Here is a 24,756-nt window from a genome sequence, read left to right as displayed (position 1 = left end):
CTTTATTAATGTGCATTGTTATTAGTTTTATCAAAGATAACTGCTGATTGTTACAGAATGTTTTAATGGTCTGCTGACTGCCTGTAAAGAAAGCAAAGTACAGGTAACTCGCGACTTACCTACATTTTACTTTTGTGATTGCAGCTTTGTGTGGAGGGGGGCGCGGAATAAATAAATAAATGGATAGTGGAGGAAACCCACTCTGCATTTATTTAACTCCCCCCCACACACACACAAACACCTGCACAAATATGCAATGGCAGCACCCCAGAGTCCCCATGCCGCCTTCCCAGGTGAGCAAGGTGCTGAACTTCTGGCCCTGCTACCTCCTTCCCAAAGGCAAGCAAGCATCCCTGCACCCTTGCAGTGAGTGGGCCCAGTTCCAGGGGTTTCTGGCTTGCACAATTTTGCTCATATGCGCAGTAGGCAGGGACATAAACCCCTGTGTAAGATGCGAGTCACTCGTAGTACAGTGGACGCTCGGGTCGCGAACGTGATCCGTGCAGGAGGCACGTTTGCAACCCACAGGGTTCGCAACCCGCAGTGCTGCGTCTGCACACACACGGGTTGCGATTCGACGCTTCTGCGCATGCGCAAAGTGCAATTTAGCGCTTCTGCACATGTGCGATCGCCAAAACCTAGAAGTAACCCGTTCCAGTACGTCCAGGTTTCGGCGCGTCCATAACCCGAAAAAAAGCAACCTGAAGAGTCTGTAACCCGAGGTATGACTGTATTCTGAAAGAGGGAGGAAAACCTCTCTGCCCACTGTCACTATGCCATGTATAATTTTAAGCACTTCTGTTCATGCTACCCCGGCTGCCTTTTACCTCCTTCTCCCGCTCCCTGGAAAGATTGCAACATGACATGTCGCATATGGTCCTCTCGTGTCTCTACAGGCACTGTGCGTGTGAAACCCTCTGCAATCCAGAGGCGCCTTCAAAAAGAAGAGCCTGCGAGGAGACGGACGGACACACATACACAAAGACCGTGTGAGCACAGAGACCGCCCAAGGGCGCCCACCTGGTGGAAGAAATAGGTGACCGCCAGGTCGTTGTCGTTCAGAAGGACCTCCTCCTCCGTGGTGAAGAGCCACTTCCGGATCGTCAGGCAGGTCCCTGGCACGGCCGAGGTGTAGTTCTGCACGTAGAGCTTGTGGGGAAACTCGTTGGGTGCCAGCTTCCGCACTGTGGGGGGGGGGGGATGCAGAAATGTGAAGGGGAGGAGGAAGTGAAGGATTGGTACCACATATGCAGAGGGTGCTCATTTAACTCCCCCCACGGATCCAAAGACAAAGATGCCTAAACTCAAACCAGATCCTTTTAAACTATTTCACTGCCTAATTCCAGTGGGTGGCCCTGAATTACAATATTCTGGGTTGTGGGGAGAGAGAAAAGCTCATTTACCGTATTTTTCGCTCTGTAAGACGCACTTTTTCCCTCCTAAAAAGTAAAGGGAAATGTGTGTGCGTCTTATGGAGCGAATGCAGGCTGTGCGGCTATCCCAGAAGCCAGAACAGTAAGAGGGATCACTGCGCAGCACTCCCTCTTGCTGTTCTGACTTCTGGGGTTCAGAATATTTTTTTTCTTGTTTTCCTCCTCCAAAAACTAGGTGCGTCTTATGGTCGGGTGCGTCTTATAGAGCGAAAAATATGGTACTTCCTCCGCAACGTGTAGAATCTTATAAAGGTATCATGCATTTCCCCCCACTTAGCAGTTTCTTGTTTTTTCTGGATTTTGTCTGCTGCTTGAGCTTTTCCCTCCTAGGGAAGGGGCTCAAGGAAATCTCTGAACATGCAGAAGAAAGACACACACCCCACACACTCTGAACCTCCCACCCGGCTTCAGGCCTCACCAAATGAGTGATTGATCACTTCAAACAAGGCAAAGTAGTTGGCGGTTGTGCTGTCCATCCCAACTTTGGCAGCAACAGCCTAGAGGGCAAGAAGAGGGAGAAGAGAAATAATAAGCATCAGACAAACTGGGGGGGGGGTGTTTAATCCTTGGGACAGTGCAAGGCACAGCAGGGCTGTCTCTGGGACACGACTGTCCCTTCAAGGGATGCTAATATACACACAGGACGGCTGGCAGGGTTGTCGCTTGCAGGACATTCTTCCATCTTTGGTGCCCTTGGGGTTCGTTATTCTGGTCTCAAGCACATCAATAGATATCTCAAATTATATCAATAAATAGCTCAAATCGCCTGTTCAGGCCTTCCCACCACTGTCGCCACTGAGTACACAGTCTGATAATGTGAAAACTGGTCACTCCACAGACGCTAGCTGCAGCTGGGATTTCAACCGCCCAGCAGTGGAAAACCTTTCAGAAAATCTACCTCTGTCTTTGTGTCATATACGAACGTATGGACTTTGGCTATAGCAGGGGGAAATAACATCAATTGCATGCCTCTAGAGGGACAGAGGACCCAGAACTCTTTTATGTCAGCTGGTGCGACTTCATTTCTTATGGTTTGGACACAGTGTGATGAAATACCCTGCTGTTGCACCTCTGGGTTGTTAGTAAAGCTCATTATGTTACAATAAAAACATGAATAAAAAACCCCTCTCAACTCAGTATTTATCTATATATACACACACTGCTAGATTACATTATACGTATCAATTCTCTACATTCTGTCACGCTGACCAACTGACAGGGTTGAATGCAGACAGGGGCTCATTCTGTTAGCCAAGATGTTTTCATTTGTTTTTAATGCTGTGGCCCATCCTGGCACCTTAGAGCAGTGTTTCCCAACTTTGGGTCTCCAACTGTTTGGGGACTACAATTCCCATCATCCCTGGCCATTGGTCCTGCTAGCTAGGGGTGATGGGAGTTGTAGTCCCAAAACAGCTGGAGACCAAAGGTTGGGTAACCCTGCCTTAGAGGGAATGGAGAGTAATAAATTAATAAGTAATAATCACAATAGGTTCCACTGTGCCTTGGGGCTGTTTGTAAAGGTTATTATGTTACAACAACAACAACAATGAAAAGGGAGTGAGCTGCTAATTCTCACGCCCTGCAACAACAACAACAATAATAATAAAAATGAAAAGGGGGTGAGCCGCTAATTCTCAAGCCTAACTCTGAGGCCAGAGGAATGAAACCTGACCCAACCCCCACATCTGCTTGTTATTTTAGAGCTGCGGTTCTTAACCTGTGAGTCCCCAGATGTTGCTGGACTATAACTCCCATCATCCCTGAGCTCTGGCCTTGCTAGCTAGGGGTGATGGGAGTTGTAGTTCAACAACATCTGAGGACCCACAGGTTAAGAAAGGCTGTTTTAGAGCAAGGACTCAGCGCAGCTTCCTCTTGCAAAGTGATTCAGGCTTTGGAGATGGTTAGGTCAGCTCTTTTCAATCCACCCAGTTTCAATTCTCGATATTAAGATGGTGGGGGAGGTGTGAGAGGAGGAGGAGGAGGAAAGGGCTGGGGCCTTGAACTGAGCAGGGGTGGAAAAGGCTGGCGACAATGACCTGGCCTTCTAGCTTCCTCTGCTTGGCCGGAGAGCCTGCCAAGGCCTCATTCTGCTCCTGGAGACAGGCAAAGAGCCGCTCATAGTGGCACACCCCGGTGCGGACAGCCACGAAGGGTGCCCCACACTTCCCTTTTCATGTCTCTCAGGGTGGAGTTTTCCCACACAAACGACTCAGTGCGTCACATGCAGAATGGGAAGTTAAGCCTGGAGACACCCTCTGTCTGAAACCCGAGACAGCTGCTGCCTGTCTGTGCAGACAATGCTGAGCTGGATGGAACAAGAGTAAAGAAATCCCAGCCTCTTTCTTTCTTTCTTTCTTTCTTTCTTTCTTTCTTTCTTTCTTCACTGTTGCCAGTGAGGAAACGCATCCCTAGATGCTGCCCTGCCCTCACCTGATACACCTGGTCCGTGGTGCTGTTCTTTTTGACCCGGACGGTCACTGTCGTGATGTCCGGAAGCGCCACTCTGAGCTCCACGTCCGACACGCCATTGTAGTTCTAGGGTGCAAGGGCGGGAAGATAAAGCCAGGATTTATTGTTTTTGTTTAAGGTACCCCTCTCATGCTCCAGTCCCAGGTTTTTAAGTTTCTCCAGGGCACAAGGAAAGGATCCTCAGCTATGAGGAGCGATGTCGCAAAGAGAGGGGGAAAGAGAGGGGAGCCACTAATAATAATAATAACAATAATAATAATAATAATTTATTTATACCCCGCCCATCTGGCTGGGCTTCCCCAGCCACTCTGGGCGGCTTCCAACAAAACACTAAAATACAATAACCTATTAAACATTCAAAGCTTCCCTAAACAGGGCTGCCTTCAGATGTCTTCTGAACGTTTGGTAGCTATTTTTCTCTTTGACATCTGATGGGAGGGCATTCCACAGGGCGGGTGCCACCACCGAGAAGGCCCTCCACCTGGTTCCCTGTAACTTGGCTTCTCGTAGCGAGGGAACCGCCAGAAGGCCATCGGCGCTGGACCAAGGCCATTTAGGGGTGGGGAGGAGAGCTTTGGCCCTCCAGACGTTGCTGAAGTGCAGCTCCCATCAGCCCCAGCAAGCATGCCCAATGGCTAGGGGTGATGGGAGACGTAGTTTAGCAACATCTAGACGGCCAAGGATTCCCTGCACCTAGTCAAGTGGAAGCCTGCGTTATCAAACTGGATTCTTTCCTAGCATGAGAGGCTGGGGAAATCGAGCCTGCCTAAAAGGGTATATGGCAGCCACCAGTCTGGAAAAGCCTTTGGTCCCACCATAATGAGAGGGGGTGGACTGTGGCTTCCCTGTATCATGGGGAACACCCTTCTGCACAATACAGTTGTACCTCAGGTTGAGAACTTAATTCGTTCCGGAGGTCTGTTCTTAACCTGAAACTGTTCTTGACCTGAAGCACCACTTTACCTAATGGGTCCTCCTGCTGCCGCTGCGCCGCCACTGCACAATTTCTGTTCTCATCCTGAAGCAAAGTTCTTAACCCGAGGTACTATTTCTGGGTTAGCGGAGTCTGTAACCTGAAGCATCTGTGACCTGAAGCGTATGTAACCCGAGGTACCACTGTATAGGTAAAGGGACCCCAGACCATTAGGTCCAGTCGCGGACGACTCTGGGGTTGTGGCGCTCATCTCACTTTACTGGCCGAGGGAGCCAGCGTACAGCTTCCGGGTCATGTGGCCGACCTTCTGATCGGCAAGTCCTAGGCTCAGTGGTTTAACCCACAGCGCCACCCGCGTCCCTTATACTTTTAGAAGTATACCCTGCTCCAAAGGAGCCCGGGGCAGCAAAAGGATCGATACTAATACAACTAAGACTTCTTTAAAAAAAGATTCAATACAACCTTCTAAAAAATCATTTAAAACTCATAAAAGCCATCACTTGTCCTTAAAATAATTTCAGAAATTCCAGGAAGGGAACTTTTAGCTATCAAATGCCTCCATAAACAGGGGTGTGTGTGTGTGTTCCCCACAAACGAGGAACTACCACTAAAAAAACCCTGTGACAGGTCAGGCAACCCCCCGTGGCAGTGGCAGCACCCACAGGTCCTCGCCTGCTGATGGCTGGACCCGAGAAGGTTGATACGGAGGAAGGTGCTCTTTGAGGTGCCTGGGTCCCCAAGCCCCATGTCTCAGAAGGCTCTTTGCCTGGAGGGCCAAGCAAGTTCTTGCTCTGGAAGGGCAGCTTCTATCTACACCCACACAGGACGTTTGATATGCACGTACAGGTGGGGGCCTTCCCCCCCAGGACACCTTGTTCTGCTTTTCCCGTTTGCTGAGATGTCTGTCCCGCTCTTCTGCCAACTATGTCCTCCACAAAGAGGCTCAAAGTATACGGCTCATAAAAAATGAAATGAAACGTGATGGGCCAATCCACTTAAACAGAAAGCAGGAGTGTGGGTGTTAGTTTTTCAAAAAAACAATAAGTAAGAACTCAAAACACACAGGATTTCCCAACTCTCCTGAAGTGCCTGGCAGGAAAAGTCATTGCTGAGCTTCTCAAAGCTCTAGACACCTTGATGAGAGAAGCCGGGGATTGAACCTACAGCCTTTTGTTTATTATTTAATGGGGGGGGGGTGTTGCACTGATAGCCCACCATTTTCTGCAAAGAGAACAAGATGGCGTACATGGTTCTGTCCCTCATCATTTAATCCCCACAACAATCCTGTGAAGTAGGTGAGGCTGAGGGGCAGGGACTGGCCTAAGGTCACCCAGTGAGTTTCATGGGCAGGTGGGGATTTGAACCCTGGTCTCCAAGGACTTAGTCCAACACTCTAAAGGTAAAGGGACCCCTGACCACTAGGTCCAGTCGTGGCCGACTCTGGGGTTGTGGAGCTCATCTCGCTTTATTGGCCGAGGGAGCCGGCGTACAGCTTCTGGGTCATGTGGTCAGCATGACTAAGTCACTTCTGGCGAACCAGAGCAGCGCACGGAAATGCCGTTTACCTTCCCGCCGGAGCGGTACCTATTTATCTACTTGCACTCTGATGTGCTTTTGAACTGCTAGGCTGGCAGGAGCAGGGACAGAGCAACGGGAGCTCACCCCGTCGCGGGGATTCGAACCGCCGACCTTCTGATCGGCAAGTCCTAGGCTCAGTGGTTTAGACCACAGCGCCACCCAGGTCCCTGTCCAACACTCTAGGGCATACTTTAAGCATCAACTGCACATGCTCTGGCACCTCCCTTGAAGCGTCCGGTTTTTTGCTCGCCTACCTCATCTGACTCTGACAAGAACTCCTGCATGATGTCGCTCTCCCCGATGACCCGGATGGAACACACTGCAGAGGGAAGGAGAACGGGTCAGTTAACAGGCAGGAAGTTGGTACAAAAATGGTATTATACATCTGTAAGGTTATATCATATTACAAAATCTGGAAGTAAGAATTGTTGGAGGAAATGTGGAGTGATGGAAAAGTGCAGTCATATGTGGTGGGATTGTCCGCTAGTTAATGAATTTTGGAAACAGATTGGTATAGAAATATCGGGAACTGTGGGTAGGATGGTGGGAATATCTAAATTAATGGTTCTTATTAGTCTGAGTAGCACCGAGATAAAAACAAAAGAGGAATGTAAATGGCTAAAATTGATGGTAACTGCAGCCAGACAGATTATAGCGAGAAATCGGAAAAATGCAGAAGAGTTAGAGGTGAACCAATGGAGGAAAAAACTGAATAATATTATAATTTATTATAATATCTAACTATAATATCTAATATTATAATATCTGAGAAGGTTTGAACAATTTGGGGCAATTAAAATGTTAAAAGTTAAATAAACCTTGTGGATGGAGGAGTGTTAACGTATATAAAATTGTACATATGGTTGATTTGAATATGTTATTATTGATTATGTATACTCAATGTATCAGCCGCCTGGGGGTTTCACTTTTTGTGTTTTGGTTGTTGGTAAAAAAAAATTATTATTAAAGTTAACGGGCAGGATGAGGGAATTGGCAAAACAAGAGGAGGTCTCAGTCCCTGGATTGTTTTCAAGGTTCCTTGGAGATTAACAGTGGTGGGTCTGCCCCACTGCTAAGCACAGACTCCCACCTGCTTATTCCATGGCCACCCCAGAACATTTAGCCTGTAAAAAACTGGGGAAGGGACTATATTATGCGCTTGCCAGGTGGGCTGCTAATGCAATTTATGTGGGGTTGGAGAGGGAGGTAGTGCCCCCCCCATCCAGTACTGATCAAATGCACACCTCCTTAGCTACAGGACTGGGTGCTCCCAGGATAACCTTTGCACCTTCTGCCTTAGCCAGAGACTTCCATGCCAGAGGAGGAATCTGAAGGGCTGGACAGGAGGCAAAGGCTCTTTCCTGTCGACCTCAATTCTCAAAGCTTCCAGGGCAGCCTGAGGCTCGATTAAAGAACTGTCAGGGCCAGAGATGGGCAGCCTGAGAGGCCTTCTGGATGCTCTCGGGACTACAACTCCCATCGCCATTTGCCCATGCTGGCTTCTGCAGCTGCTGGGACTTGGAGTCCAGCCACATCTGGGCGGGGCCACAGACATTTCCCAGGTGATCGATGAAATGAGGTTTAGCCGGTTGCATGATTTAATGCATCTGCATGTATCTGCTTATTCTCGTAACTCTAAATAAAAAATGCACTCTCCCCGAACAGGAATTCCTCCCCGCCAAGCCTTATAAGGAATGCCTCTTTTAAGAGCATGACTTGTTACCTTACCTTGAAAACAGGTTCTGTTGCTTAAATTTTTTAATCTTAAATTACTGGTGCTAGTTTTTTCTTATTGACACTTTCATTGGTGGGTGTGGGTGTGTGGGTGTGTGGGTGTGTGTGTGTGTGTGTGTATGCATGCCTCTTTGAGGCTTGCTGAGTTGGTTTGTTTGCTCCTTACAATCAAGCTGTGTATAAATGTTTCGGAATTAATAAATAAAATAAATGCATGGAAAATCTGTGGCCTAATTCACTGCAGGGATACTGTTAAAAAATTGAATTATTAGCCTTTCTGAAACCTTTTGTTCCAGCTCCACTTCTAAGGAAGCAGCTGACCAAACCGTGGTTTGTTCAGATGAATCGGCTGTCGGTGGAGTACACACCAACGGCCCCCTCCCCGACCCACGTGCTCTTGTCTACGTACCCTTTTCAAGGTATTCCTCCAGCCCCCGCCGCCTGGCATCCAGCTGCTGCTCTGACAAGGAGAAGGGCCACTTGCCCGGCAGGCGGGGGAAGGTGAAGCTGGCAAACTCCCGCTTCAAGTTCTGGTGCAGGATGGCGAACTCGCGGTACCGCTTGGAGCACAGCTGCCGGCCTGCCATGTAAACGTTGTAGACCTGGGAAGGAGGCGGGAAAAGGGCAGGGGGGGGGACAAGGTGAAGGCGAATCCGTGTATTACAAACGTATAATAAAACCATAAACAGTTAAAAAGAAAACATCAATTAAGCACTGCCGAAGGATATACTCAGATCTAGCAAAAGTGATGGGGAAGGGCAGTAGCTCAGGGGTGGGGCACCTGGTTTGAGTGCAGAAGGCTCCAGGTTCAATCCAGGTTGCATCCCCAGGTAAGGATAATAATAATAATAATAATAATAATAATAATAATAATAATAATAATAATTTTTATTTATACCCCGCCCTCCCCAGCCAAGGCCGGCTCAGGGCAGCTAACAAGCAATAATAAAAACAAGTTGAATGAATACAACTTAAAAACAAGATTAAAATACAACATTAAAATATTGAAATATTAAAATGTAGCCTCATCGCAGGAGGAGAAAGGAAAAGAAAAAAGAAAGAGAGGGAGGGAATCAAATTGGCTCCAAGCCAAAGGCCAGGCGGAACAACTCTGTCTTACAGGCCCTGCGGAAAGAGATCAGATCCTGCAGGGCCCTGGTCTCATGAGGCAGAGTGTTCCACCAGGCCGGGGCCAGTGTAGAAAAGGCCCTGGCTCTGGTTGAAGCCAATCTAACTTCCTTAGGGCCCGGGACCACTAGGGTGTTGCTATTTATGGACCTTGAGGCTCTCCGTGGGGCAGACCAGGAGAGGCGGTCCCGTAGGTACGAGGGTCCTAGGCCGTGAAGGGCCGTCAAAAGCAGCACCTTAAATCTGACCCTGTACTCCACCGGGAGCCAGTGCAGCTGGAAAAGCACTGGGTGAATATGCTCCAATGGCAGAGACCCTGTGAGGAGCCTCGCTGCAGCATTCTGCACCCTCTGGAGTTTCTGGGACAGCTTCAAGGGCAGCCCCGCGTAGAGGATGGGGAAAACTCCCTGCTTGAAACCCTGGAGAGCTGATACTAGTCAGTGTGGACAACACTGAGCATGATGGACCAATGGCTTGAATCAGAATAAGGCAGCTCTCTTTGGTCCAGTTAGGGAGTCGATAAGCAGAATGCTCCAGCTGTCTCCCAGGCTGTTTACCTGTGTTTTTTAAAAAATATAATATGTTGCTGCTGGAACACCAGTTTATTAATATTTTTCTTATCAATCAACGTTTTGTAAGCAGGAAGTTGCCTTGCATCAAGTAAGACTCACATCAAGGTCAATATTGTCCACACTGACTGGCAGAGTCTCTCCAGGAGATGGAAACTGGGACCTTCTGCATGCAAAGCAGGTGTTTTACTGCTGAGCTCGTTTTACTTATCCACGCTCTCAAACACCCCACACACGTTCTCGTTATTCCGTCCTCTTAGCCCAGCTATGCCAAAAGAACCTTGAAGTTCTTACCATCACGAATTCTGCTTTGTTTCTTAAGGAGAATAACACAACGTAAATAACTGCATAATCTATAGAGATGCACTGCCCAGGGCAGGGGGGATAACAAACCTCTAATTCTGCCCTAAAATCAGATCTCCCTCCAGTACATTATTTGGTAGGGTTGCCATACGTCTGGAATTTTCTAGACACAGCCGGAATACTGCAGTCAGAAGCAGTGCCAGGGCAAAAATCGCTGAAATGTCCGGGAAAATCCAGATTTATGGCAACCAATGTCTAAGTCTTATTTCCTTAAAAATAGTTCAAAAGCTTCATATATGTATTTTTTAGATTTTGCAAAAAAAAATAAAGTTCAGCAAATTTGTGGAGACTCCAATTTAGCACATGATCCTTTCTAAACAAGCATTTTCTTTGCCTCTCCTTGGAAATATAGTTCCTGTTTCACAAGGGGGTGGAAATCAATGCAACATCCGTCTTGCCCGTTCAGTGAGCAAACTTCCCCACTGTACTCAGAGCCCGTAAATAAGCTGCCTCATTCCAATTACTGATGAGTAATTTATAGCCACACACACACACACAGGCTAAAAGGTCCCAAACCCCACAAGACCAGATGGGATCTGAAGGCTTCACTGGGTCCTTTGGGAGTTCGTGGGCAGCAAGCCGCTTTGGCACAGGCCGGGACAGCAGATGGGCACACGCCCCACTCCTGCAGGGCTGGCACATGACCAGGAATAACTCCGCTTTTCAATGGCTACCGAAAGACCCACGAGGGGTGGGCTATGTTGTGGAGAACGTTCAAAAGAGGCAGCGTGGAGCAGCTCTGGAATGGGGATGGGATGTCTTTGGTTCCTCCTGGGCAGAAGAAGCAGTCGGACAGAGTGTCCTCTGCAACAGAATCACCTTCTCCTGACTCTTTTACTCAGTGCATGGCAGAATGGGACAGCCGGTTGTTTTCACAGAGGGGAGTCCAATGGCAAAGAAGCTGAAGTCCCCCTGGAGTGGCCATGCAGATAACACGTAGGTCGCCTTCATGCCACACACTGAAAGGACATCGCTTCCCCCAAAGAATCCTGGGAGCATAGTTTGTTGTTGTTGTTTAGTCTTTTAGTTGTGTCCGCCTCTTCGTGACCCCCTGGACCAGAGCACGCCAGGCACTCCTGTCTTCCACTGCCTCCCGCAGTTTGGTCAAACTCACGTTGGTAGCTTCAAGAACACTGTCCAACCATCTCGTCCTCTGTCGTCCCCTTCTCATTGTGCCCTCCATCTTTCCCAACATCAGGGTCTTTTCCAGGGAGTCTTCTCTTCTCATGAGGTGGCCAAAGTCTTGGAACCTCAGCTTCAGGATCTGTCCTTCCAGTGAGCACTCAGGGCTGATTTCCTTAAGAAGCGATACGTTTGATCTTCTTGCAGTCCATGGGACTCTCCAGAGTCTCCTCCAGCACCAGAATTCAAAAGCATCAATTCTTCGGCGATCAGCCTTCTTTATGGTCCAGCTCTCACTTCCATACATCACTACTGGGAAAACCATAGCTTTTACTATATGGACTTTTGTTGGCAAGGTGGTGTCTCTACTTTTTAAGAGCTACAATCCCCAGCACCCTTAAACTACAGTTCCCAGGCTTCTTCAGGGGAAACTTTAAATACGTTTTCTGTGGATGTGGCCAGAGTGAGGTTAGCTTTCTTTCCATCACCAAAAGAGGAATCTCAGAGGTGCATCATGCATCGCCATGCTTCCTTCACCAGGTTGGGTCAGAGTAGAATTTGCTCCAGGTGTCCTCTCCTTCAGAGGTGAGGCCAATGGCAGCTAAACGGGTTGTGGAATGCCTTTCGCAAAGCATTTGCCCAGTGCGCGCACACAGCCTGCTCTTATCTGGATTAAATTGGTTGCCGTTTTTGTCAAGCCACAACAAAACAGCCATTTTATCGTTTTGGATTCATCTGTTTATTGGCAATTTCCCAGCCTTACCCTTAGAAAAAGTCATGAAGGATAAGGCTACCTGTGGCTACTAGCCAAAATGACTCTGTTCTACCCTCCCCTGGCGGAGGCAGAATGCGCCTGGGGATCCCAAGCAGGGAGAGCTGCTGCTGGCGCTCAGGTCTTGCTTGTGGGCTTCCCAGAGGCACCTGGTTGGCTGCTGCGAGGGCAGGACGTGGCATTAGACCCATCAAGCTCTTCTGGTGTTCCTGGAACCACTGCCTGCCAAGAGGATGCTCTGCCTCTCACTCCATCCTGCTTAGGGTTGTCTGCACCAACAGGAAGAGGCTCCCCAGGGTTCCAGGCAGGGGACCTGGGCCGCCCTAGCTGGAGATGGTGCTCTTGGTCCAAGGTGTGCTCTGATGGTGTTTCCTGCTTGGCAGGGGGTTGGACTCGATGGCCCTTGTGGTCTCTTCCAACTCTATGATTCTATGATTCTATGAGATGCCTTGAGGGACTGAACCTGGGACTTGCCATGTGCAAAGTCTACCACTGGGCAACAGGGGCCTTGCTTGAATGGAGACTTGGACATCGGAAGATGCAGCGAGAGCCGTACCCAGGCCAGTTCTGGGAGTTTGGGAGCGTTGAGAGTTGTCAAGAAATCCCTAGTCTCCTCCCATAGCCACAATTCCCAAACAGTGGTACCTCTGGTTAAGAACTTAATTCGTTCCGGAGGTCCGTTCTTAACCTGAAACCGTTCTTAGCCTGAGGTACCACTTTAGCTAATGGGGCCTCCCGCTGCCACCACCGCGCGATTTCTGTTCTCACCCTGGGGCAAAGTTCTTAACCAGAGGTACTACTTCCGGGTTAGCAGAGTTTGTAATCCGAGGTGTTTGTAACCAGTGGTACCACTGTAGTGGTTTAACAAACAATCACTCTTCACAGGGAACTCTGGGAATTGTAGCTCCTAGGGGAAAGGGTGTGTGTCTCCTAACAGGTCACAGCACCCTTAAAAAACTACAGCACCCAGAATCCTTAGGGAGCAAAGCCATGGCTGCTGAAAATGACATCACTGTCATGTGTAGTGTGAATGGGACCGTCTTCTCTTGAGTTCTTTCTGCTTGCCAGAAAGCTCGGGGATGAGGCGGGGAGTTCCCAAAGACTTGCACAAGCAGTTTGGAGAAAAGGGGGCTCCTGCTGGTTTTCCCCTCCTTCACATTACAGAACAAGAGGAATCCCGTTCCTCTCCCAGAGAGAAGGAGACAGACAGGAGAGTTGCGTAATAAATAATAATAATAATAATAATAATAATAATAATAATAATATTTATTTATACCCCGCCCTCCCCAGCCAAGGCCAGGCTCAGGGCGGCTAACAAGCAATAATAAAAACAAGTTGAATGAATACAACTTAAAAACAAGCTTAAAATAAAACATTAAAACATTGAAACATTAAAATGCAGCCTCATCACAGGAGGAGAAAGGAAAAAGAAAGAGGGCGAAGGAATCAAAGTGGCTCCAAGCCAAAGGCCAGGCGGAACAACTCTGTCTTACAGGCCCCGTGGAAAGAAATCAGATCCTGCAAGGCCCTGGTCTCATGAGGCAGAGCGTTCCACCAAGTCGGGGCCATCACTGAAAAGGCCCTGGCTCTGGTTGAGGCTAATCTGACTTCCTTAGGGCCCGGGACCACTAGGGTGTTGCTATTTATGGACCTTGAGGCTCTCCGTGGGGCAGACCGGGAGAGGCAGTGCTGTAGGTACGAGGGTCCTAGGCTGTACGGGCAAACGCTGAAGGCCAACACTCTCTCTTTTGCCCAATCATTTGCTAGCCGGACTCTATACCAGTCAGGGAGCAGAAAGACATGCCAGAGCGTTCCAAAGCCCTCCGTCACGAGGCACAGGCACCCAAGAGGGGACCCCCCCAGCCGGGCTGGTACTCACCACAAACTTCTCACCATTCTGTTCCACATGCTTGTAGGTGGGGATGGAGATGGGCACTGCCTGCTTCTCAGTGTAGTCGTAGAACGACTGGCCCAGAGAGTCATCGCTCGGGTCAAGGTTGTCGGCCTCGTGGGGGGGCACCGACAGAACCGTCAGGATCAGCTCCTTCTCCCCCGCCCGGATCAGGTCCACCACTTGCTTGTGCGTCGCCCCTTCGACGTTCACGCCGTTCCTGGCAGAGGAGAAGGGGGAGACGGTTGTTCCACAAGCTTGAGGCAGGCGCCAACGTTACCGGAGTCAGTATTAGCAAATAAAAAAAGAGTGCAGAAACTGAAGCAACAGAACAGCTCTAGGATTTGAAAATCAGAGGAAAATAAAGGGACAGGGGGTGTTAAAATTCAGGACTTTCCCTGTTGCCTTACTTCTGGCGTATCAGGCCCCTCTTAAGACATGTAAAAGGCTGGGAAGAGATAGGAACAGGCGAGAGGTAGGATGAGCTACCATCTTTTGTGAGTGGTAAGGGATAAGAATTAGTTTTAAGAGAGGGCTCCGTATTCTACCTGTTCTATTTCTATTTTTTGCAGCAGCTACTTTATCATATTATGAAGCACTTTAATAAAAATCTCATTACAAAAAAGAAGTGCGCCTAGCTATTGCTTGCCAGCATCATTTAATAATAACCTGGGTGGTGTGGGGATTTCAAGATGATCTCTGCTGCAAGCTGCACAGACTCCTTTTTTACAAGCTTCCACTTGGAAATAAAAGGAGGGTGGCAACATGAGATCAGGCCTTTCCATACCTGTGGGGTGCTCTCCCCAGGAAGTCCCGCCTGGCACCATCTTTTGGAGGCTCCAGGCAAAGACTTTTCTCTTTGCCTCGGCTTTCGGCCCTTGATTTGAATGGTGGCACTGTGGCCTCTCTGAGTGGGGTGGGACAAGTAAGTCCTGATCTGTCTTATTTGTGTTTTTAGACTGTTGTTGGATGTTCCTAACTGGTTTCAATGCAAGCTGATCTGTGTCACTGCGTGAGAAATGCAACTAACAAATATTACAAATAAGCCGCTAGATGTCCTTTGCTCTCGTTCTTAACGTCTTCTCTGAGCCACTAGCCCAGAAACCTGCGCAGTAAAGATGATTTAGTGGAAATATTTGGAAAGTGATGTCTATGGGGAGGAGGTGCATTTAGAGCAACCTAACTTCTCTCTAAGGGACGCGGGTGGCGCTGTGGGTTAAACCACGGAGCCTAGGACTTGCCGATCAGATGGTCGGCGGTTCGAATCCCCGCGACGGGGTGAGCTCCCATTGCTCGGTCCCTGCTCCTGCCAACCTAGCAGTTTGAAAGCACCACAAAGCGCAAGTAGATAAATAGGTACCACTCTGGCGGGAAGGTAAACGGCATTTCCATGCGCTGCTCTGGTTCGCCAGAAGCGGCTTAGGTCATGCTGGCCACATGACCCGGAAGCTATCTGCGGACAAACGCCGGCTCCCTCGGCCTATAGAGCGAGATGAGCATGCAACCCCAGAGTCGGTCACGACTGGACCTAATGGTCAGGGTTCCCTTTACCTATAACTTCTCTCTCTCTCTCTCTCTCTCTCTCTCTCTCTCTCACACACACACACACACACAATGATGGGAGCTGAAGGGGCAGCAATTCTTCAGGAGACACCTTGCAGCTCAGACTAGTTACTGACTAAGGTTGCAGAACTTGCCCCCCCCCCTGTTCAATGCCATTTACAAGCTCGACAGGAGCCTGTCACATCCCGTTTAAGGCGCACGCGGGCAAAATCATTTGGGAACTTGGGAAGGAAATGTTTTGTAAACAGAGCCGTGCGGGGAAGGCAACTTTCTGGCTCTTCAAAACGCAACACACACACACACACACACTTCCCCCAATAGAGAGGAATTTCCTTCTCCGGGGACTTTTACTTGCAGAGAACAATGCCTCAAAAGTCCAGAGGAGCTTGGGCGAGCCTGAATTCAGAGAGAACATTGAGCTTGAGGGGAAAATCACCCACGGGGAGCCTGAGACATTTATCTTCAAAACAACAACAACAACAACAACAACAACAACAACAACAACAACAACAAAGCAATAGGCAGATTAGAAGCCTGTATCCTTACAGCAGCTACTAGACTGTGCGTAAAATTGTTAATTAGAGGCACTGAGTCCCTGCACATCTGTGGCTCTTGGTCTCCCTCCAGAGCGACCAAGAGAACAGGCAAGTCATCCATGTGCCCCTCGCCAGCGGAGGGGTGGGTCATCTGCAGGATAGCAAGAGAGCCATTCCCCAGCTCTGTATATTAAGAGTCCAATTCACCAATGCAAAGCCGAATGAAGAACAGGAAGTGTGGAAGGGGGAGCCCTCCAAGGCAAGGAAAAGAGACAACCATTGCCAGAGAGCAAATGCAGTTAAAAGGGAGTCAGACTAGGACCTGCGGAGAGACCAGGGTTCGAATCCCCCCTTGAGCATGAAGCTCAACGGGAGTGACCTTTGGCCAGTCATTGCCTCTCAATCTAATCTCCCTTTCAGGGCTGTTGCAAGGATTAAATGAGGGTGGGATTCACGCATGCCGCCTCAAGCTCTTTTGCGGAAAAAGGGTGGGATGCAAATGAATAACTCATTAACCACAACGCAGGGAGGCTTCTGGAGATGTGAAGGCCACCCAAATAAACAACAGGAGGGGGAGGCAGAGACATTTCCTCCAGGCCTTTGCATGCTTAAGACCACCACCACCACCAAGGCTTGCTATGTGAGCTGGCGGGGGGGGGGCAGAATCTCTCAACCCCCTTGGAGAATGGCAGTATGGAGGACAGCAAAGCATCGTGGGAGGAATCATCTGCTTTACTGCTTGTCTTCTTCCATCCCCTCCCCAATTCACAACTGAGAATACTGGAGGGGACAGGAGCAGTAGATGCCAGCATCTCAGAGGCCTTCCCTAGAACCCCCAGAGCCAGACGTGTCCATGTACCACTGCTCCACGGGACGCGGGTGGCGCTGTGGGTTAAACCACTGAGCCTAGGACTTGCCGATCAGAAGGTCGGCAGTTCGAATCCCCGCGACGGGGTGAGCTCCCATTGCTCGGTCCCTGCTCCTGGTCACCTAGCAGTTCGAAAGCACGTCAAAGTGCAAGTAGATAAAAAGGTACCACTCTGGTGGGAAGGTAAACGGCGTTTCCGTGCGCTGCTCTGGTTTCACCAGAAGCGGCTTAGTCCTGCTGGCCGCATGACCCAGAAGCTGTGCACCAGCTCCCTCGGCCAGTAAAGCGAGATGAGCACCGCAACCCCAAATTCGGCCACGACTGGACCTAATGGTCAGGGGTCCCTTTACTTTTACCTTTACTGCTCCTCCACATACCCCACTGGCTACTTGACCTCTGCTGCTCTCTGGGTGGAACAGACATGAAAGAGACCCCTGGGAATCCTGAAGATGCTACTGTTCTCTCGCCAACAGCTTGGAAGGAGAGCACTGATCTGTAGTTAAGAACTGGCACAATACAGGTTTGGTGATGATGATGAAAAATCATGGTCTGCAGCTCACCTACAGCAAACAGGTTTCACGTTTAAGACTGGGGCGGGGGCTTTTTAAGCCTTCTGGGCAATCTTCCAGGGTGTGCACACCATGAAAGTGGGCAGAGGACAGATATTTTATCTTGGTACAGTAAGCTAGTTTCTCCACACACCCCTCTCTATCCCCCACCCAGGGGAGCAAGTCACACAGTGAGAGTTCAAGGGCATATTCAGACCAGGCAAAGACACTCAAGGAGGGTGCAAAGCAGGGCCAGCAGGCAAGGGGAGGATTGTTACAAGGCCTGCACCCTGGCAGAGCCTCCAGCTTCGTTTAATACATACAGGCACAAAATATCCACACCAAATCCTGAACAAGGCAGAGTCCCACCTGTGAATCATAAAATCATAGCACTGTAGAGTTGGAAGGGATCCCAAGGGTCATCTAGTCCAACCCCCATCGGCCAAGAGTGGCTGGGGCAACCCAGTCAGATGAGCAGGGTCTATGTAATAAATGTAGTACAGTAGTAAGGTAAAGGTAAAGGGACCCCTGACCATAAGGTTCGGTCGTGGCCGACTCTGGGGTTGCGGCGCTCATCTCGCTTTATTGGCCGAGGGAGCCGGTGTACAGCTTCCGGGTCATGTGGCCAGCAGGACTAAACCGCTTCTGGCGAACCAGAGCAGCGCATGGAAACGCCGTTTACCTTCCCACCAGAGCGGTACCTATTTGTCTACTTGCACTTTGACGTGCTTTCGAACTGCTAGGTTGGCAGGAGCAGGGACCGAGCAACGGGAGCTCACCCCATCGCGGGATTTGAACTGCCGACCTTCTGATCGGCAAGCCCTAGGCTCTGTGGTTTAACCCACAGCGGCACCCACATCCCTTAGTACAGTAGTAGTAGTAGTAGGATTAATGCAGGAATCTTCACCTATAAAGTCACAGCTGCAGGATGCAGTGAAGAGGAGGCTGTCAAATCTGGTCTTGACCACACAGGCCCGAGAAAACTGACCACAACAAGCGAGTCTGTTTTCAAAAGGCTCACGTCCGCCAGCGCATTGGGCGCACACCCTGACCACAGTTCCCTCACAGACCTCCAAGGAGGAGCACTGGCTTTCTTTTCCCGCTACAGAACTAAATTTAGCTGTGTTTATTTGGTTGGCAAGATTGTTGGCTAAAGGCATCTAAAATAGTTTATTCAACAGTTTAAAGAGTGGTGGGTGTCCTGGCTCCCACGCCAGCAACATCCCGGCTAAATGGACATTATCTGCTGCTGAAATAAATAAATAAAAAAACCAAGGTGTGAGCCAATCCCAGGCCTCATCCATCACAAGGAAACTGCCTGCCCATGAACTAGAGATCCAAATTTGTGTTTTACTTCAAGGGCCGTGCCAGGGCAAGTTCATTTCAAAAGAGTAAAATAGCTTACAATCTGAACAAATTGCCACTGAAATGACTTCATCTGTCCACTGTCACTCATCCCCCAGGTTATTGGAAGCCTAAAACCATTGCAGAATGTGAGTTCAGCTCAGGGCTGGAGAGCATGCTCCAGGTGAGACAGGGGAGGCTGTGTGGGAGACGGGTCTCTCTCAGTGGCAGCACCAGGATGACGCAATTCCCTTCTAAGGGAGGCTGGATTAGCCAGCAGTGGGGAGCCTGGACTCAGGACGCCGTTCCGATGTTGCAGGATTCCAACTCCCACCTGTGGTCAGGTTTTTAAAAAATTGCTCTGCCTTGTTTTGCTGCCATTTATCTAAGCAGACAGTTTAACCTTTATGCTACAGTCTGAAGGTACTTTTGCAACCTGACTGAAGCAAAGCTGCTCTAGGCATGGTGGGGGACTGCAGAGCCGCCAATGGGTCCATCAGGGTCGTCAATGGGGCACTGCTGGGAATGCGGCCCGTCTGAAAACTCCCGGGTGCCTCTGCTAGGAAGCGAAGACAATACTGAGCTGGAAGTGCCAATGCTTCGGCTTGGCGTCAGACAGCTTCTGATGTTCCCTAGATGCAACCTGTACCCTCCTTTCTCTTCCTTTTTGCAGCTAAACTCCTTGTTCCTGCGTTGACATGCACAGCTAAAACATGGAGGCGAACATGAGCAAAGCCAATCTCTGCAACAGCCAGCTGGGAGCAACAACCAAAGTCATGCTTTGTACAGTGAAGGAACTACACAGAGCTCCTTTGCTACGTCAGCTGCAGCCACCACGACGGTCAGACCCAGGGGCAGGGAAGACCCCCCCCCCTCACAGGACAGCACTCGGGCCAGTCGGGGAGAGATCAACACAGAACCAGTTCCCTGGAGCTCACCTTGCCAGAATGACAGAGTCACTGGGTGCATGCATGGCTATTTAAGAACACAGCACAACTGCAGCTTCAACCCTGGGGATGAAGCTGCTGGTTCCTGGCCCCGATCCGGCTCCCGACCCTCCCATGGCATCTCCACATGCCACAGCAGAGGGGACCGAAAGGCTAGGACCTTTTGCAGTCAGGTCTCCATGGCAACCCAGCTGGGAACAACCAGCAGCGAAAGCCAAGAGCTGCAGATCTGCGAAACGGAGAAGCACAGAGGGAAGAGATCGCCAGCGGCCGCTGGTGCTACCGCTGCCTCTTTTTTAAGTGAATGAATTAATTGTTCGGGTTTGTTGTGCTTCAATTCTCTTCCTTCTTATGGAAGAAAGGGAAAACAAGCACCAGGGAGTTGCCACGCTCTGAATCTCGGGGACGTTTCCTGGTTCTGGCCCCTGGGACCTGAAATCTGTCCCTTCCCACAAGGAACCTCTTGTTGTTGCAGCAGACCTGCCCTGTCCCCAGGGAGGATTGTTTGGAGGAGGAGAGCGATTCCAAACTGAGGCCAGGCCAAGCAGATCTGTGGATTTCTTATTTATTTTTTTATCTACGGCAGTGCGGGAGCTTGGACATCATCATTGTTATTATATTTATTTATAACCCGCCTTTTTCCCTAACGGGACTCTAGGCAGCTTACGGATAAAAACAAGAACTGCTAAAAACACAGAAAATTTCAATCGTTAAAATACAATTAAACACTGATAGAACTAGACTATCTAAATATATAACTTATGTTTAAAACATACATGCTGTCAGGGGATTGGGGGGGCTGCTCTATCTATCCCCCCCCCAGGCACAAGTGCACAAGATCAACTCTTGCAATCAGCGAGGAGGGTAAGGCGGGTGGACTGGACAGGCCTGGTATAATGAGAATTTGGCAGCCTCTCTCTTCCCGCCCGCCCTTCCCCGGTTTCAGCACAGCAGAGCATCCTGCCTGCTTGCTCTCCTGTTCAAAGCATTAGCCACCGACCGACCGCCAAGACACTGGCTATCAGGCAGGCCCAGCGCCGGACTGGGGGCTGCCGCTCGATTTGCTTTGGCCTATGGAGCCAAGGGCCCCTCGCTTCTCTTTTCTCGCTGCAAATTTCCCCACCCCTTGGTGAAAGGTGGCTGGCCTTTGGGCAGCTGAACACCCTTCCAGTCACTGGTTCATGACCCACCCTGAGGCCGAGCTGAGGAATGGAAACAGCGGGCGGGCTCTGCCACGATGTACAAAAAAGCCCCCTTCACTGGGCATAATGCACTTTCATCACTGCCAAGTTGTGCAGGCGGTACCTTTCCCCCCCCCCCATCTGCATTTTAGGCAGAAAGTGTGTTTTATCAGTATTTGTTTTCATTTCTGTGAGCAGCCTTAAGTCCTGGTTCTCGGGGGAGAAGGTGGGATGTATAAAAATAAATAAATAAAAGGAGGAGGTGGAGGAATGGCAGCAGCAAAGCACTGGCCTTGTTTCAGTAACTAATAGACAGCCAGCACAGATCTTTTGTCACTGGTATAAATTCTTTCAAGTGCACTGGTGTATTCCTCAAGGTTGTGGGAAGCTGGGGAGGCTGGTCTATAATACCAATGGGGCACTGCCACGCCAGCCTCCTCCAAGCCCACCGGCCTGTCTTCTCGCTTGCACAGCTGGCATGCAAGTCTCCTCCTTAGCATCCATACTGTTGAATGCAGCAGGAGGATGGGAGACAAAACCCAACTCTCCCAGTGGGCGCCAGCCGCCACTGGTCGGGAAGGCAAATGAGCTAAGAACTGCAGCTATGCTCTGAAAAGCTGGCTCCCTCCAGACATCTCCTCTTCCCCACACAGCCGCCCAATGCAGCGCCTTGTCTGGGGAAACGGAGGCACAGCAAAAATGTGCTCCTAAAGAAATTGCACGCCAGCCGGATCTCGCACAAGCACATTTGCTTCGGCTCCGGCAGATCCAGAATTCTCAGCACGGGGGAATTTCAATTTAACAAGCCTCCTAAAGACGTCTGGTGCTGGCGAGGCACCTTCCAGCGCAGGCCAAGCCCTGCCAGCTATTTCCTTTGGGGAAACAGCCTGGAAGCAGTCCAAGTAATGGAGCAAGAGCCCCGTGAGGGATTTGCCCGCACCGCTTTCCTCTCGCATGCTTTCGCGTAATTTGTTTTGTTTCAATTAGGAAGTCTGCAACAAAGGAACACAGTCTTTGCTCTTTTGGGAAGAGCTTCAGCCACTAAACCACACTGCAAACGTTATGGGGTCATGCTGAAGGTGGTTTCGGAAATTAAATGAGAACAAAAGAACAGGGTTGTGAAACTGTTTTAAGAGTGTTAAAAACATTAATGTGATGGTTTGTATTGAAATGATATTAATTTTAAACAACCCGTGCTTTGAAGCACTTGAAAACATCAACACCAGAAACTATAGAGAGATGCTGCCAGGTACATCTTTATGGGCGGTGAGTTCTGCATTCTTGGGGCCACCACTGAGGAGGCCCTCTCAAGAGTCACTCCCACCCCTCAAATGTCTGAGGGCAACAGAACCACCAGGAGGGTCTTTTTTCACCGATCATAACCCCCAGGCTAGTCTGTACGGAAGGAGGCACTCTTTCGTATACTTGTGGCCCAAATCATTTAGGGCAGACTTTATTATGCCCATTTCACAGATGGGGTACAGGAGGCCAGGAGAAAACTAACACTACCCAAGACATTTCGTGATTGGCCAGAACTCAGGATACCGCCCCCCTCATCCCAGGGAGGATACAGTAGAGCTAGAAGAGGTGCAGAAAAGGGTAACAAAAATTATCAAAGGACAGAGCCGTTTCTCCACTGGGGAAAGGCTAACATTGGGGGCCTTTTCTTTCTTTTTCTTATAAAAGCGTCTAAAGGGCAGATATAGACGGAGCTTTGTATCATTACTAAACAGTATAAGGAAGCAGTCTTTCCCCCACTGAATGCCAGAGTTCTGAATCACCCAAAGAAGCTGAATGGCAGTAAGTCCACAAAAGGAAAGGTACTTCTTAAAACCTGTTAATTAAGCTGCGAAATTTACCTAAGGCCACAGATTTGGACAGCAGAGATAAAAAGGTCATTGGCCATGATGGCTTTATGGAGCCTCTGGGTTTAGGGACAGTCTACCTCTGACTACCAGCTGCAGGGGATTAACAATGCCATCCTTCATAAGGACAAGGATGCCACTGAGCCTCTTGGGCTTGCCGATCAGAAGGTTGGCGGTTTGAATCCCCGCAACGGGGTGAGCTCCCGTTGCTTGGTCCCTGCTCCTGCCAACCTAGCAGTTCGAAAGCACACCAGTGCAAGTAGATAAATAGGTACCGCTCTGGCGGGAAGGTGAACAGCGTTTCCGTGCACTGCTCTGGTTCGCCAGGAGCAGCTTAGTCATGCTGGCCACATGACCCGGAAAAACTGTCTGCGGACAAATGCCGGCTCCCTCGGCCTGTAAAGCGAGATGAGCGCCGCAACCCCAGAGTCGTTCGCAACTGGACTTAACTGTCAGGGGTGCTTTACTTTTTACCACCCTTCATACACTATTTGTGAGCTTCTCGGGCAGGGCGGGGGGGGGGGAGAATCCAACACTCCACTTCCTGAGCAAGTACAGAAGCACCCACAAAATGCCGCGTCCTAATGCAGAATCCTGCAGCTATTTTTATTTTTTTTTAAGTGCTAAGACAGCCCACAAGACAGAAATATTTTGGCCTTGCTCACCCTGCCGATCCCTTCACTGAGCCATTTTCTGGCACCCTCTCCCAAGCTCAAGCACTGTGAAAATATCCCAATGTAGATGGGACACCGCCTTGCTTTCAGAGACCAATTCTATGCCTTCGCCAAGCTTTGCATTCCCCTCGACTCATTGAGACCGTGGAGAAAGCAGGTAACTAACGGCTGCCATCCTCAGCAGGCTTTACTTGCAAGTAACGCTCCCTTCCTGTCCGGCTGAATGCATCAGGCAGATGTTGCAAAGCGTTCCGATGTCCAGGAGCGTCGCTGCCTCTGACCGTGGACGCAGAGCCTAGAAAGCCTTATCCCTTGTGACTTTGTCCAATCCTCTCTGCCTAACCCTAAAACCATCAGGGTGGTGTGGCCTTAAAGATGCAATCACTGTCACAAATCCTACAAGGGACAGTAAGGGACCTCTGCTGGGGCAGGGCTCAAAGTTACCCTGATCGTGGGCACTGGTGGTGGAGGAAAAGGAAGGCGTCATCTTGCCTCAGGTAGCTTTGCCCACACAATAACTTTTTCAAGGTGCCTGACAGCCTCCTATTAAGAAACCTATCCACTCTACAAGGAGGTGATGCCCAGAACGCAGGAATGCTTTACGATCCTCCCTCAAGGGCTTTCGGCTGATAGCGGAACAGTAAAAAAAGAAAGAGAAACCAAGAAGGGGAAGAAGGAGAGTGGCCAGGATTTATGAGCCAAGTCACATTTACTGGCACGGGTGCGGGAGCCGGGGGGCCGCTGCTGCCAATGCCACTCCAGTAATGGCAGAGCCACCGAGCAGGACTGCAAGGGAATATCGTCATCCTATCTGGTGGGGGACCTAACTAGATCCCTCCACAGTGCACAGAAGGGCAAGTTCTGTTATCAGAAGCGACTCGGAAAGAACAGAGACCCTCCACTTTGTATGCTCCCGGCAGCAGCTCCGGCAAAATTAAAAACCAGCCTTTAAAGGACGGGTATCTTTGTACTGCATGATAAAGAGTTTGGCTTTTGTTCTGTTGCGCAGGCAAGCGGGTGACCTCATGATTCGCTGTGTGCATCAAGGACGGGATGGGAAGCAAAGGGGCTTTCAAGCAGGGGGGTTCAATATTCTGGCTGCCAGGGCAGTTCAATCATCTCTGGAGGGGGGGCCAGGAAAGCTCCTTGTCTGGAAGCTTATGGGTGTGGGAAGCTGTCTTATCAGGCAGGCCACTGGTCCCCTAGCCCTGTGTTCCCCAACCTGGTGCCCTCCAGG

General features: G+C 49.8%; 1 protein-coding gene and 1 long non-coding RNA gene across 3 annotated transcripts in view; both read right to left on the bottom strand.

The window, feature by feature from the left end:
- The window catches only part of SNX27 (sorting nexin 27), a 40,468-nt gene that overhangs the window by 5,564 nt on the left and 10,148 nt on the right, over nt 1-24,756 (bottom strand). For both annotated transcript variants that reach the window (XM_081173609.1, XM_081173610.1), the window contains exons 2-7: nt 13,982-14,213; nt 8,558-8,750; nt 6,669-6,733; nt 3,864-3,968; nt 1,852-1,930; nt 1,021-1,184 (exon numbers count right to left, since the gene is read on the bottom strand). In XM_081173609.1, coding sequence (XP_081029735.1) covers nt 1,021-1,184; nt 1,852-1,930; nt 3,864-3,968; nt 6,669-6,733; nt 8,558-8,750; nt 13,982-14,213 — 838 coding nt within the window. The remainder of the gene's footprint in view (nt 1-1,020; nt 1,185-1,851; nt 1,931-3,863; nt 3,969-6,668; nt 6,734-8,557; nt 8,751-13,981; nt 14,214-24,756) is intronic.
- LOC308575372 lies at nt 14,222-17,165 on the bottom strand. Its single transcript, XR_014002824.1, has 3 exons — nt 16,047-17,165; nt 15,552-16,016; nt 14,222-15,181 (listed from the first exon to the last, which is right to left on the bottom strand). It is a non-coding gene; the product is annotated as an uncharacterized lncRNA (long non-coding RNA).

Source organism: Podarcis bocagei, assembly GCF_964188305.1.
Source record: "Podarcis bocagei genome assembly, chromosome: 16".
Classification (NCBI taxonomy): Eukaryota; Metazoa; Chordata; class Lepidosauria; order Squamata; family Lacertidae; genus Podarcis; species Podarcis bocagei.
This window is presented reverse-complemented; position numbering and strand designations above follow the sequence as displayed.